Raw genomic sequence first — 15910 nt, 5'->3', positions numbered from 1 at the left:
CTCCAGGAATTTCCCAACCTGGAGCTGGCAACCCTAAATCTTGCAGTGGAAATACAAACAGGGATCTTCATATCCTGTTTTCTCACCCTATACATTTAAATGGGTGCCAGAGATTGACTTTACCACATTCTGTTTGAAAAGCAAGTGTTCTGCAACTAAAGAAACTATTTAAATAGGCCTATTCAAAAATAACTTCCATTTTATTACTCAGAAAAGTTTTCTTAGGTTTGCAGCCTAAGCCGCCAACACATACTTTCTGTCTCTACTGCATACCTGTCATAGATATTCTGAAAGTTCCTGCCAGATTCCATTGTACTTTCCCTCCCATTATTTCCACATCAGGGATAGCAATAGTGGCAGTTGTATATTGTGGCTTCCCCCAAAGGATCATGGGAACTGTAGTTTGGGAAGAGTGCTGAGGATTCAGACTAATCTATAGAACCCTCTTTGTAATTTATTCAAAACACTCCAATTTGTTTTAAGTTCAGCATAAAATACAAACTCCTCTCCCCCCTATTGTTTAGAGTTCAAGAAAAAAAAAGACTTCAACGTGATAGACGCGTTAAAGTTATGCTGAGGTATTTGCTTGCCTCAGCCCCTGTTCTAAGCCATTGACTTGAATGGATTTATTTATTTAAATAAAGTTTATTTAGAGCAGGGGTGGGGAACGTCAGGCCCGAGGGCCATTTACGGCTCTTGAGATCATTTGGTCTGGCCCTCGGGGACAGATGGGCCACGTCTCTCTCTCTCTCGTGGGCATTGTGAAGGTCTGCTGCTGGGCTTTGTGGGTGCCTTTAAAGGTCTGCTGGGAGCAGCAGGAGGGAGGGAGGGCTGGCAGGGGTGGGGGATGGGAGCCAGCTACCACCAGTTCAATTTGCATGTGATTATCCCAGATGGTGTGGCCTAATATGCTAATTAGGGTTGCCAAGTCCAATTCAAGAAATATCTGGGGACTTTGGGGGTGGAGCCAGGAGACATTGGGGGTGGAGCCAGGAGCAAGGGTGTGACAAGCATAATTGAACTTCAAGGGAGTTCTGGCCATCACATTTAAAGGGACCACACATCTTTTAAATCCCTTCCCTCCATAGGAAATAATGAAGGATAGGGGCATCTTCTTTTGGGGCTCATAGAATTGGACCTCCTGGTCCAATCTTTTTGAAACTTGGGGGGTATTTTGGGGAGAGGTACTGGATGCTATGCTGCAAATCTGGTGCCTCAACCTCAATAAACAGCACCCCCAGAGCCCCAGATACTCGCGGATCAATTCTCCATTATTTCCTATGAGAAGTCTCCACAGGGAATAATAGAGTTCCCTCCCCTCTCCCCGTTTTCTCTCTCTCACTCACACACACACTTACTGTCTCTGGTGCAAGTGGGCAGCCGTGTTGGTCTGAAGCAGTAGAATAAAGCAGTGCCTCCACAACAAGGTCTGGAAAGTTCAGGGGCTACATTGCTCTTTTACACACACGCACACACACACTCACTTGTCCGTAAGGAAAGCAAAACAAACAGAGGGGCTGCACTCTCACCAGGTCTGCTGTTGCTAACCCTTCCTCATGAAGTACTTCCTGCTCCAATTTAAAGGCACACACACATTTTAAAACTGGACCTGTTTGCAGGTCCTGCCCAAGATCTAGAGGTACAGGGTGGCTGTGGGGGAGGAGCTTCCCCCACCAGCCAGCTGACTGGGGGTGGGGGGAAGCCTGTAAAACTGGGGAATCCCCTGCTGGGACCTGGGGATTAGGAAACCTAATGCTAATATTAGGAGTTGTGGTCTAATATGCTTGGATCTAGGCATTTGCCTAGGATGGCAGGCCGGGGTGTGTGTGTGTGCTGAATTAGGCTCTCCCCACGTGACTTCAAGTAGAAAAAACAATTATTTGCATTAATTTTGCTGGCCTGAATTGTTCTCCCTTGGTGAAGCACTGTTTTTTAAGTTGATAATGTTGTATTTATTTATTTATTTTTCGCATTTATATCCCGCCCTCCCCGCCGAAGCAGGCTCAGGGCGGCTAACAACATCATTAAATATCCACAATAAAACAACAAAACCATAAAGCAATAAAAACATGGTCCACGAATGATGTTATAAATATCCAAATGGCCCTTGAAAGAAAAAAGGTTCTTCACCTCTGATTTAGAGGCTTGAATGGATTTAGAAGGGTGTAGCCCTCCTTATAACTGTACTGCTTGTGAGCTCCAGGGCTTAGTGGAAGTTTAAACATAGAGGACCCCAACTTGGATTCTGCTTCCTTAATGGCTGTATAACTGTGGAGAAAGAGAGAGAAAGAGGAAGTGTAAGTCTTTCAGGGCTTTATTTCAGGGGTGTCAAACATGCGGCTCAGTGGCCAAATCAGGCCCCCTGAGAGGGTTCCTATCAGGCCCCCGAGCAACTGGCTCTCGTCTGCTTCCATCTCCCTCTCTCTTGCTTCCTGCTGCATCTCAGCTTGCTTTACAAGGCTTGCTCTATCGCACAGAAGCTACAAAGGAAAACCTCAATTTTCTCCATTGGTTGAGGCTCCTTCCCCTCCTGGTCCCCTGGGGAGGGAGGGAAAGCTTCCTTTGCCCAGTTCCCTGGATCCCAGGGGAGAAATACAAAGAAAGCACCTTTAAGACCAACAAGAGCTAATGTTTTAAGCATGTTTTATTTTAAGGTGTTTTTTTTTGTCATGTTTGTTTGTGTCCTTTAAAAAGTTTATATCTCTGCTACCTAATCTTAAATAGGTATACACAGGGCCCAGCCTAGGGTTGCCAAGTCCAATTCAAGAAATATCTGGGGACTTTGGGGGTGGAGCCAGGAGACATTAGGGGTGGAGCCAAGATCAAGGGTATGACAAGCATAATTGAACTCCAAAGGGAGTTCTGGCCATCACATTTAAAGGGACTGCACACCTTTTCAATTCCTTCCTTCCATAGGAAATAATGAAGGATAGGGACACCTCCTTTTGGGGCTCATAGAACTGGACCCCCTGGTCCAATCTTTTTAAAACTAGGGGGGTATTTTGGGGAGAGGCACTGGATGCTATACTGAAAATTTGGTGCCTCTACCTCAAAAAACAGCCCCCCCCCGAGCCCCAGATGCCTGCAGATCAGTTATCCATGATTTTCTATGGGAATAATAGAGTTCCCAGCAGACATTTCCCTCCCCTCCCCCCGCTTTCTGACGACCCTGAAGCAGGGGGAGAGTCTCCAAACCGGGGGATCCCCTGCCCCCACCTGGGGATTGGCAACCCTAGCCCAGCCTGACATGGCCCGGCCTGGCCCAACAAGGTCTCATTTATATCAGTTCCATCCCTCATAACAAATGAGTTCAACTCCTCTGCTTTATTTATTAAAAATCACACTGGAAAAAAACAACAGTATTTAGTTTTAAAAAGAGAGGGATAAAACCACCGTAAACATTAATTTGCAAGCTAAGTGTAGATTACAAAATTTTATAACGGTCCCTAAATAACAACAAACTTTCAGAAATACTTTATTTATTATTAATATTTTTAAAGGATACTGTTGACTGCGTTGTGGGCCCTGGTTTAGAAATGCTTAAGTGATTGCTGGGGAGAGGTTTTGGCAGGAGTTGCCTGGCTGGTGAGTTCTTGGGAAGGAGGAAACGGAAAGGAGAAGTCTGGGGGGAGGGGAAAAGCTGCGGTGTTTCCTGAGGAAGTGGTGGATTTGCTTCAGCAGAGTAGGAGACAAAGAGCAGTTGGTTGGCAAGAGAGGGGCCACAGTTCTGGGTGTGTTTGTTTTTTAGTACCTCAGAATTTACGGTGGGCTTCTCCGTTTGTGAGGAGAAACTACTCCTCAGAGCCTCTTAAGTTACCTCACAGGGTTGTTGCAAGGATAAAATGGAAGGGAAAAATGCTTTGAGGTCCTCACTTGAGGAGAAAGGGCAGAGCTGACTGCACATATCACACCTCAACACACACATTTTCTACCTGCCTTCATCCACAGAAAGCACCCAGACCATTTGTGTACACAACTCAGAGATTCAAGAGACTTCCCCCCTCACACTGATTTTATTTAGATCCAGGTGGGCAGCTGTGTTGGTCTGTAGCAATAGAACAAAGTTGGCGTCCAGTGGCACCTGTAAGACCAACAAAGTTTTATTCAAGGTATGAGCTTTCATATTCAGGCACACTTCTTCAGTTCATACCTTGAATGAAACTTTGTTGGTCTTAACGGTGCCACTGGACTCAGACTTTGTTCTATTGACTTTATTTATTTAGTACATGTCTACATTTAGTGCATTTATATCTCTCCTTCAAGGAGCTCACAGAAGTGTAGGTCATTCCCCAGTCCTCACAATTACCCCGTGAGGTAAATTACGCTGACAGAATGGCTGGCCTAGGGGTTAACCAGCAAATTTATGTTTCTCCTTTCAGCAATCCTGTCAAGTAGGTAGGCTTCCCAATCCCCAGGTCTCAGCGGGGGATCCCCCAGTTTTACAGGCTTCCCCCTGCCCCCAGCCAGCTGGCCGGTGGGGGGAAGCCCCACGCCCACAGCTACCATGTACCTCTAGAGCTCCAGCAGGTTTAGAAACCTGCAAACAGGTCCAGTTTTAAACTGTGTGTGTGTGTTTCTGTGTTTGTGTGCCTTTAAAGTTGAGCAGGAAGCAGGAAACAGGAAGCACTTCATGGGGTCAGTAGCAGCTTCGTCAAAGCATAGCCCTTCCGTTTGTTTTGCTTTCGTTTTCAGAGCAAGTAAGTGTGTAAAAGAGAGCCGCTTGTAACCCCTGTACTTTTCAGATGTCCTTGTGGAGGAACCAGATCAAGTAAGTGTGCGTGTGTGAGAGAGAGAGGGAGGGTTGCCAATCCCCTGGTGGGGGCAGGGGATTCCCCGGTTTGGAGGCCTTCCCCAGCTTTAGAAAGCAGGAGGGGGTGGAATGTCTACTGGGCACTCTATTATTCCTTATGGAGAACGATTCCCATAGGGAATAATGGGGAATTGATCCGCGGGTGTCTGGGGCTCTGGGGGTGGGGTGTTCTTTGAGGTAGAGGCACCAAATTTGCAGCATAGCATCTGATGCCTTTCCTCAAAACATCCTCCAAGTTTCCAAAGGATTGGACAAGGGGGGGGGCAATTTTATGAACCTCCAAAGAAGGTGCCCCTATTGTTGGTTATTTCTAATGGAGGGAAGGCATTGAAAAGATGTGCAGTCCCTTTCAATTTGATGGCCAGAACTCCCTTTGGAGTTCAATTGTACTTGTTCCAACCTTGCTCATGGCTCCAACTCAGTGTCTCCTGGCCACACCCCAAACAGTCCTTTGAGGTAGATGAGGGAGGGAGAGAAAAAGAATTCATGACTTTCCCAAAGTCACCCAGCAAACTTCATGGCAAAATGAGAATATGAACTCCCACTTCAGTACTTCTTTATTTCTGCCTTTAAAATAAAAAATTGTATTTTGTTTATGTGCCAGCTGAAGTTTGAATGGGGCAACAGCTTCCTCTGTGACAGTTAAAAGATTTACAGCTCACACCTTTCAAAGCTGAAAGGGTTATGGAAGTTTGACTCTAATTCTGTCCTCCCAACATTTCTCTCCCCCATCAATACTTGTAGAGCTCTTGCTGATGTTATGAGACCAGAAGCTCCCTGCACGACGGATCATATGGAACGAGATCTCAACATCGTTGTCCATGTGCAACATTATGAGAACATGGAAAACCGGCCATCTGCCAATAACATGCGTGAGTAGACTTTGTCTTTTTTCTCTCTTCCATGCTTTGTTAGAGATGATTTTATGGCTGCTAGAGAGTGGAAACAGGTTCTAGAGAAATGTATCATTTTATTTTCTTGTCATTGAATTCAACAGTGGAAAAGACTTCGTACTGGATATGATCAAATACCAGTAGAATGTGGAATTCATTATTTATATTTGAATGGTTTTCCATCTCACCCCCCTTTTTATTTTCTTCCCTTCTTAATAGAAATCCCCTTAGTCATTTCATCACCTAATAGTTTATTTTGGATTACAAGGTTCATCTCAGTGGGCAGTGTTGCAGCCTGAATCCTATATGTGTGAACTCAGTTTTGCTTTCAGTGGGACTTAAGTAAGTGCCTATAGGTTTGTAGACTTTGATAAAGCAGAAGTGACCAGACAGGGTACACTCTGCAAAGTGATAAAATGATAGTGTTCCGAATTTCCCCAGAGAGGTGTATTTCCTCGGCCAAAGCTGAAATAGTATTGAAATGTCCCTTGGGTAGCAGAAAGACTGATAAGGGTGTTGTGGTGTGTAGATTGCACGAAGGAAAGAGGATATTCTGTATTGGTGGTCAGAGATTTCCCCATCAAAGTGATAATAAAACCAGCTTTATGAATCTAGAAATCATTTTAGCTTTTCAGCAGAGGGTGGGCAGGGAGTAAGCTGTTCTGTAGAATACTTGCCTCTAGTTTTTATGACTGGGTACAGGCCTGGCTTTAGACCAAGTAACAAGCATCTTCACCGTCAATTTTTACATTTATTCAGTGTCTCATTTTCTACTGCCTCCGTAGCCTGTTTTCACAACTTTGATGTATGACCTGCATGTATGATTTATCCCTGTTGTATAATACTATCATGTTCAGTAATGACAGAAACACTGAAGTTAAAGATGTGAAAGTGAATTTGATTTTTTTTTACTAATCTTGCAATGTTTGATTATTTTGATTGTATCACAGCCACTTACACGCACAGCCATTTGTTGGGCAGGTAGCAATGCTGTAGATTTTCCTGTGAATTATTTTTGAAAACTTTAGCACCAGCATGCTATAGAAGATGACCTGGTATGTTATTTATTTCAGTTGCTGGGTAGATGATTGAATACGTGAGTCTCCCTTTCCCCCTTCAACTTTGGTGCCCTGAGAAGTCACCTGAGTTACCTGTCCTTAAATCTGTTTCTGAGATAAAGGCAAAATTCTGCCTGAGGAAAATTATTTACATGATTATATAATCTTAACACTGAAGTCTCATATTGGGTTTTTGTTTTCAGAATGAAAAAGATGAGTAATTTTTTAAAAGGGAAAAAATGTATTTTCTACCAAGAAATTTTCTACCCAAGAATTGCCTTTGGTAGAGATTCATCCCAAATAACTCCATATTCAGGGGAGATGTACAAAACCATGTTGCTACAAGTTGACTGTTCCAGCTTCTCCTGTCCATGGGTCCATCGTTCTGTTCTTGTATAACAAAGGAATTGTTAGACCATCAGCGGACTATATCTTTAAATTGAAAATTGCTCTTTGATTCATTTTAGAGGCAAATTGCAAGTGGCAAAATGCTTATTTGAGCCCTTATTCATTTGTATTTGGTGAACTCTTCAAATGCTATTTTTCCTTCTTTTGTTGATGACTGCCAGAGATCCTTGAGCACTTTCGTAAAGGCTATTTTTGTCTAGGATAAGAAATCTTCAATGGGGCCAGTCTTAAAGTAGCATAAGGGACCACCTCTTCTCTTCATAATCGCTGTGCACTTTTGAAGTAATACTGCTGTATTGGATATGGCTTTGGACCATGGTAGTATATCCTGTATGTCAGAGCTAGGATTGGATGGATTTTACCTGTTGCATTCTATATTTGTCCTGTAGGTTTGCTGCATGAAGTGTTGCATTCCCACATCCTTTGGCTGACCCACTGCAGTTTCTGTGGACTATTACTGTGGATGAACAAAGCAGGAGTCAAGTTGCACCTTTAAGACCAATAAAGTTTTATTCAGAATGTAAACTTTCGTGTAGGGATTAGAGAGCACACGAAAGCTTACGTTCTGAATAAAACTTTGTTGGTCTTAAAGGTGCAAATTGCTTTGTTCAACTGCTTCAGACCAACACAGCTGTCCTCTTGGATCTATTACTGTGGATGCATGCATAGCAAATATTTTGATAATGTTACACATATTAATTTATGTTGCCCGCCTTACTTTCAGTAGTTCTTCAATAATGATTATATGCATCCTTCTGATGTGCATACAACATTCAAATATACTGTGTGTGCCCCCCCCCCTTACCCAATGCAGGACACGCTAGCAGTAAGTCTATGTGAAGAAGACATAAGCAGGTCTGTTCCAGGACATGAACAATTCTGGTCAAAACATTGTACTCTATTAAGGATTCCTATTGGACAGGAATTTGGGAACATTCTTACAATGAATAAGTTTACATATGGAGAGCCAGTTTGGTGTAGTGGTTAAGTGTGCAGACTCTTATCTGGGAGAACCGGGTTTGATTCCCCACTCCTCCACTTGCACCTGCTAGCATGGCCTTGGGTCAGCCATAGCTCTGGCAGAGGTTGTCCTTGAAGGGGCAGCTGCTGTGACGGCCCTCTCCAGCCCCACCTACCTCACAGGGTGTCTGTTGTGGGGGAGGAAGGTAAAGGAGATTGTGAGCTGCTCTGAGACTCTTCGGAGTGGAGGGCGGGATATAAATCCAATATTGCTTTATTGCTCCCACTTTTTGCTCCCACTCTATCCAGGGCTTTTTTTGTAGCAGGAACTCCTTCACATATTAAGCCACACACCCCTGATGTAGGCGATCCTCCAAGAGTTTACAAGGCTCTTAGCACAGGGCCTACTGTAAGCTCCAGGAGGATTGGCTACATCAGTGGGGTGCAACCTAATATGCAAAGGAGTTCCTGCTACAAAAAAAGCCCAAAGTCTATCTAGTTTTCTGTCTTGGGCTATGTTTACATTGGTCTCCAATTAGCAAACTGAATGACTTAAAGTGATTAGGTGTTGTCATGTGGCAGTCTGCAACCAAACAACAAGGGATTCAACTGCTTCCCAAGTTTCCATTGGATTCACAGGAGAGTTGGCATTCCTGCTCTCGGTGGCATGATACGCCCCACTGTCCTCCATCTAGGAAGGAATAGCCCATGTAGTTTGCAACTAAAGAAATAGAACAACTGTGGAACATTACATAACTTTCATAACCTGTAGATGAGGATCAAACCATACATGTCCACAGCAATGTTTGCTTCCAGACTGATTCGAAAGAGGGCAAATTGGATCTGAGGCATGACATTGGGAAGGAAAGGTCCCCTGTGCAAGCACCAGTCGTTTCCGACTCTGGGGTGACATTGCTTTCACATCGTTTTCACGGCAGACTTTTTACGGGGTGGTTTGCCATTGCCTTCCCTGGTCATTTACACTTTACCCCCAGCAAGCTGGGCACTCATTTTACCAACCTCGGAAGGATGGAAGGCTGAGTCAACTTTGAGCCAGCAACCTGAACCAGCTTTTGCTGGGATTGAACTCAGGTCGTGAGCAGAGTTTAGGACTGCGGCACTGCAGCTTTAACACACTGCGCCATGGGGCTCTTAATGACATTGGGAGAAAGGGTTTAATCTTTTCCTATGATGTTTCTACTGGAAATTTCTCTAAGCTACTATTAGTTACAATGGTGGTGGTGGTGGTGGTTAGGGGTGGGCAGGGCTTTTTTTGTAGAAAAAGCCCAGCAGGAGCTCATTTACATATTAGGCCACACCCCCTGATGTCACCATAGTTTCACATGGGGCATTTTTGTAGAAAAGCCACACCTCCTGATGCCAAGTCACAATTTTGTGAAGGAAAGATTTAAATCCCCCCTCCTAGTTTGCCCCGTGGCGCAGAGTGGTAAAGCTGCAGTCCTGCAGTCCGAGCCCTCTGCTAGCGACCTGAGTTCGATCACCGGCAGAAGCTGGGCTCCGGTAGCTGGCTCAAGGTTGACTCGGCCTTCCTTCCGAGGAAAACAGTGTGATGCGACATCACGCCATAGGTCATTAATGACTTGCACAGGGGACTACCTTTACCTTCCCCCCCTGGTTTTGCAGGCCTGACATAATCTGACACTCACATGCTTTTGAGTCCCCCACAACAAACACCCTGTGAGGTGGGTGGGCATGATAGAGCTCTTCCATAAACTGCCCTTTCAAGGACAACTCTTGTAAGAGAGCTCTGGCTGACCCAAGGCCATTCCAGCAGCTATAAGTGGAGGAGTGGGGAATCAAACCCGGTTCTCCCAGAGAAGAGTCCACGCACTTAACCACTTCACCAAACTGGCTCTCTGTTGTTTAGCAGTACTGCTGTTTAACATCTCCCCAAAACACATAAGGGCAACAGGTTTCCCAATGCTTCTGTAGCCAAAGAGGATCTAGTTTTGTTTGGTGTATTGCCATTTTTCCCCACAATGTTGGTAGTGGGTCTTGTAAAAGGGCAAAGACTTGTTCCATGGACAACTTAATTTAGAAAGATGCACGTTTCTTGCTGAAGCTTGTCTTGACCTTTCATGCTTGTTGTGTTTCATATTTATCTCTTTTACTGTAGGGCCTTGTTTCAAACTAGTCATGCCCCCAGACTGCTGCTAACTTGGAAAATCACAAACAAGGTAGCATTTGTGCAAGGTAGCATTTGTGCAATTTGCCAGTGCTATTTGGGCAATTCGATTGGTGGCTAATGGATCGTTTTATGCACAAGGTTTTTTTGAAAAACAAAAATGTGCTTCTATGTATCTGAGCATTCAGACCGGATAATAATAATAACAGCTGCTTAACCAACAATCAAAAGATTGGTCTTCAGTCTCTCTGATAAGGGGCTGATGTCAGTCAAGGATGTAGAATCCTGTGTTCCAGTCACAGGAACAATGAAACCTATCCTGAACCTTTTCTGGAATGCCAGAGGAACTTAAATAATTGACTGCCTTCGAACAGCTGCAGTGTTTGAGAGCAGGGCTCTTCTTTTCAGTAGTGTCAGAATTGGGAATCTCGTGCACAGATGAGTGCAAACGGCAGCATTCATGCTCAGTGTATGTGTGAGGTGTCAGTTTGCATCTTGCACATACTTTTGGACCTATCCAGCAGTAAAGGATTACTTTCATACCCTAGCAGAATGCTTTTGTGAGCAAATCCTTAGAACGGGCTACTTAGATCGATTTCTCACTAGGGTTGTTCTAGTCTTGGGGCCCTTTCCCTCCTGGTGCTTCTTTCCATTTTTGCACAAGTTGCTACAGGACTGTGACTTGCCCCACCTCTTTCCTTTGGCAAGCAGAAGCCAGTTTTCAGAGGATCTTGCTTGCTGCGGGAAAGAGGTGGGGCAAGTCACAGCCCTGCGGCAGCTTGTGCGAAATCAGAGGCTCTGAGACTGGAACAAGCCTAATGAGAAATCGGTCTCTTTTAATCTGTGCAGTCTAGAAGCTTTTCAGCCTGCCTCATTTGTGAAATATGCCTCCTCTCATATGCACATCTCCCAATAGCGTATTTGGGGGGCCAACTATATCTTGGGAGTTTCAATCACAGGACCACAGGATGGTAGTTTTTTATGTGAGGGAAGACAGCATGGTATTATAGTCCAATCATCAGATCTTGGAAGCTAAGCAGGGTCAGTACTTGGAAGGGAGACCATCAAGGGACATTCTGTAGGAGAAGGCAATGGCAGACCACCTCTGCTTCTCACTTGCCTTGACAGCCCCTTGTTGAGGGCTTGCTGCAACTTGATAGCGCTTTACACACACACACACGTTTTTATATTTTTTGTTTTATTTATATTGCACACTGCCTTGAGTTCCTCAAGGTAGAAAGAGTAGCATATATATATATATATATATATATATATATATATATATATATATATATATATATATATATATATATAAATTACACCATCACATGATGTTTGACCCAAATTTAGAGCTGGCAGGTCCTCTCACGCATCCAATGAGAGGATTTGGGGGGCATTCTGGGAGTGGGCAAGGATGTCACGTGATGTCCCTGACATAATGACATCACCCAGAAGTGACATCATCATATCAGGAACATCATGTGAGGATTATCTGGTATTTGGGTGAAACTCCATGGGGTTTTTTGTCCTCAAAATCATAGAGTTTGGCCAAATACCAGAGTGTCCTTGTGTGACATCCCTGTTTAGGGGAAGGGTTTCCCTCACCAGCCAGCTGGTCCATGGTGGAGAGGAGCCCCCCCAAACCAGGTGATTCCCCCTCTGGGACCTAGGGATTGGAAACCCTACCCATATGGTATAGACCAATGCTTTTTTTTGAGCAGGAACACACAGGAATGCAGTTCCGGCTGGTTTGGCCAGAGTTCTGGCTAAAAAAAAGATCTTTGGTAGAGGGAAGGCACTAGGCAGCCATGTGCTTCTAGACTGCACACTCCATCCTCTCTGCCTCCAATGAGCTTGTGAAAAGAGCGAGAGATACAGAGCTGCCCATGAGCACCCCATTCCAGGAGAAGCTAGGCCTGCCACTTGCCACTCTGCCACATGTGGCTCTCTCTCTCCAGTCATGCTGTGGGGGGGGGGGCAAGGTCTCTCATTGGGCTGTGTGAGAATACACAGCCATGAAATGCAGCTGATGGCACTAAACCATTCTGTGTCAATATGTGGAAAGTAATCTACCAAACGGATGATGTCACTTCTGGTGATGTCAAGGTGTGTGGTCTTAATATGCAAATGAGTTCCTGCTGTGCTTTTTCTACAAAAAAGCCCTGTGATTGTGAGCAGAAGATGGAGGACAGGGAAGGTGGAAGGGGAAGCTAAATATGTAAATGACAGATAATGAAAAAAAAACCAAGAAGAAGAAAAAGACTGCAGATTTATACCCCGCCCTTCTCCGTGAATCAGAGACTCAGAGCGGCTTACAATCTCCTGTATCTTCTCCCCTCACAACAGACACCATGTGAGGTGGGTGGGGTTGAGAGGGCTCTCATAGCAGCTGCCCTTTCAAGGACAACCTCTGCCAGAGGCTGACCCAAGGCCATTCCAGCAGCTGCAAGTGGAGGAGTGGGGAATCAAACCCGGTCTCCCAGATAAGAGTCCGCACACTTAACCACTACACCAAACTGGCTCTCTACAGCAACAACCCTGAAGGTACAGCTCAGTCCAATCAGATTTTAATGGCAGTGGAAAAGGTGGTTCTGAGTCCTGGTGTCTGAAAGCCCTTCTAACTGGAGTTATCAGAAAGTGAACCTGTGACTTTACCCTACAGCACAGGCGCTCAGCCACCAAACGATGCCTTATTCGCTTGCTTGACTCTACAGGTCTCTCATTCCATCAGACAAAATTACAGCCTTTTGATCTGAAGCCACTTGGCAGATTTCTGTGTACGTTGCTACACAAAAACTGATTTAGAACCCCAAAGGGGCTATTCCCCCTCCTCTCGCCTTAATATGGAAATGTTCATTTATGTCTGAACTTTTAATTGACTCTGGAGAGTGCCATTTTAAACCTTTCCCTTAAACATATAGAAATATGCAGATGAAGATTGACAGTGTGCGTAAAACAAGAAACGGAGATTTGTCTGGCTTTAATGAGAACTCAGCAGGCTAGTGGCACAGAAGATCTATAGCAGTGGTTATAAAAGACCATCATGGAATGGTAAAGCATATTTAAGAACTGATTCATTCCCTATGAAAAAGGTAAAGGTACTCTCCTGTGCAAGCACCAGTCGTTTTTGACTCCCTATAGTATGCTGTTATTTGTTCTTAACCTGATATATGCCCCTCTTGTCTCTCTCTCTCTCTGTCTCTCTGTTTTTGTGTATTTGCATGCCTGGAAGTCATGGTTGCTTCTGTCAATCCCTAGTGGGGCTAGGATGTTTTCCCAAGAGGTGGCTTCTATTGCTTGCCTCTCCCCCCTGCTCCTGGTATTCCAAGGAGGTCTCCCATACAAGTACTTGCAAGGGTCAGCCCTGGATAGCTTCTGAAATCTGATGAGATCGGGCTTACCTGGGCTATCCATTAGTTCTTAATCTTTCAATTATTTGTATTAGTATTAGGAAGACAGCTTTACTGGAGTTGTTTAATTCTAGCTTCTCTTTTTGGGTTATATTTTATGGTACCATAATTGGAAGGTTTTTTTTTTTTTAAGAACTGCATTTTGGGAAACTATTGGCCATTTTAGGATTCAATCATTTTCAGATCCATCCTATGTTATTCTCATTATTATTATTTTTTCTCCAACTATCTCCAGTATATATTTATTCCACCCTTCCTCCAATAGAGGGGGACATACATGGTTCTCCTTTCCTTATTTTCAGGGCTCAGATTCAGCTGGAGCTCAGAGGAGCACAGCTCCTGAACCTTTCTGATGGCCCCCCTCCTCCTCCCCAACTTCCTACCTTGTTCACTGAATAGTAGGTGCAGCTGCGTAACAATCCCTGGATCAGGAAAGTGAGAAGTTAGCCAGCCATCTGGGGCTTTGCCATGCCCCCAGCAGCCCTCATTAACCTCTGGAGAAGTCCACGCCACACTTTCTCCACTTCTTATGTGATTTTGGCGCGGGTGGCTTGCTGGCCTTTTGACTGGGGTGGCGGTGGCCCAAGAGAGCCCCAGGTGAGTGAGGCCTGCTTCAGCTGGCTGGATCTCTAGCTAGCCCAAGCAGGCCTTGCTCGTTCTGGGCTCTCTTTTCTTGCATCAGGTTGCTTTTAGCTAGTGGGGGGGGGGCAGCACATACTAATGAGTTACGCTAATGAGCTCTACCACCTATTTTTCTACAAAACGACCCCTGGGGCTATCCATTAGTTCTTAACCTTTCGATAATTTGTATTAGAATTAGGAAGACAGCTTGTTGTTTAATTCTAGCTTCTCTTTCTTGGTTATAATTAGAAGGCTTTTTTTTGAAGAATTGCATTTTAGAAAATTATTGGCCATTTTAGGGTTCAATCATTTTTAGATTCATCCTATGTTATTATCATTATTTTTTTGTCCATATGCCTCCTGTATATATTTATGCCACCCTTCCAATAAACTTAGGGGGACATACATGGTTTTCCTTTCCCTATTCTATCCTCACAATAGCCCTATGAGATAGCTTAGCCCAAGAGAAAGTGACTAGCCCTCCCAGCAATGTTTGTGAGCTCTTTTTGTGGTTCAGTGGCCTCATCGCAACATGGTGAGTCCTTCTTTGAGGCATTATTGAATGATATCATCTAAATTGTGCTACAGTTCTGGTTAGGGTTGCCAGTCTCCAGGTGGGGGCAGGGGATCCCCCGGTTTGGAGGCCCTCCCCCTGTTTCAGGATCATCAGAAAGCAAGGGGGGGGGGAATGTCTGCTGGGCACTCATTATTCCCTATGGAGACCAATTCCCATAGGGAATAATGGAGAATTGATCTGCAAGTAACTGGGGCTCCGGGGGGGGGGACTGTTTTTTGAGGTAGAGGCACCAAACTTGCAGCACAGCATCCAATGCCTCTCCTCAAAAGTCTCTCCAAGTTTCAAAATGGTTGGACCAGGGAGTCCAATTCTATGAGCCCCCAAAGAAGGTGCCCCCATCCTTCATTATTTCCAATGGAGGGAAGGCATTTAAAAAGTGTGCGGTCGCTTTAAATGTGATGGCCAAAACTCCCTTTGGATTTCAATTATGCTTGTCACAAGCCTGCTCTTGGCTCCACCCCCAGTATCTCCTGGCTTCACCCCCCAAATCCCCAGATATTTCTTGAATTGGACTTGGCAACCCTAGTTTTGGTCCATTCACACAGTCAAGTGATCTTGCCTGTCGTCCAGGAATTAGCATTCATGAGTGCACTGATCTCTAAAGAACAAAGATCTTAGTAGATCAGGTGTTCGGTATTTCTCTTCACCAACTTTGTCTCTTCTCTTTCTGCCCCTCCAGCGCTTGAAATTGTTGTATTGCTGTCTAGAAGTTAAGGCTGAACGCAGTTTTGCTTGGGTTAGATGCACAAAGCAAGTTGTTCTGTAATTTCTCTGAGGATATATAGTCTGTTCTGATTTTGACAATGATTAGCTGGTAGCAAAAGAAAGCAGAGACAGAAAACAAATGGAGATGCTTGGTAAGTGTGGGCTAATAGCATTATTCAAAAATACTTTGTATATGATTCACTGGGAAATTTGCCCATGCAAACCCTATTGAACTGATGGGAAGCTGTCTAGCTGCAGGGGTGTTGAACTCATTTGTTATGGGGGCCAGATCTGACATAAATGAGACCTTCTCAGGCTGGGT

The 15910-nt window shown here is 44.6% G+C and overlaps 1 protein-coding gene across 1 annotated transcript in view; it reads left to right on the top strand.

Annotated features, from left to right (window-relative positions):
• The window catches only part of SHISA9 (shisa family member 9), a 459802-nt gene that overhangs the window by 22928 nt on the left and 420964 nt on the right, over positions 1-15910 (top strand). Inside the window, 1 exon segment of the mRNA XM_060260483.1 lies at positions 5555-5682. Coding sequence (XP_060116466.1) covers positions 5555-5682 — 128 coding nt within the window.

This window comes from Heteronotia binoei, chromosome 20 (assembly GCF_032191835.1).
Source record: "Heteronotia binoei isolate CCM8104 ecotype False Entrance Well chromosome 20, APGP_CSIRO_Hbin_v1, whole genome shotgun sequence".
NCBI lineage: Eukaryota > Metazoa > Chordata > Lepidosauria > Squamata > Gekkonidae > Heteronotia > Heteronotia binoei.
Note: the sequence above shows the minus strand (reverse complement) of the source record. Positions and strands in the feature narration are given on the sequence as shown.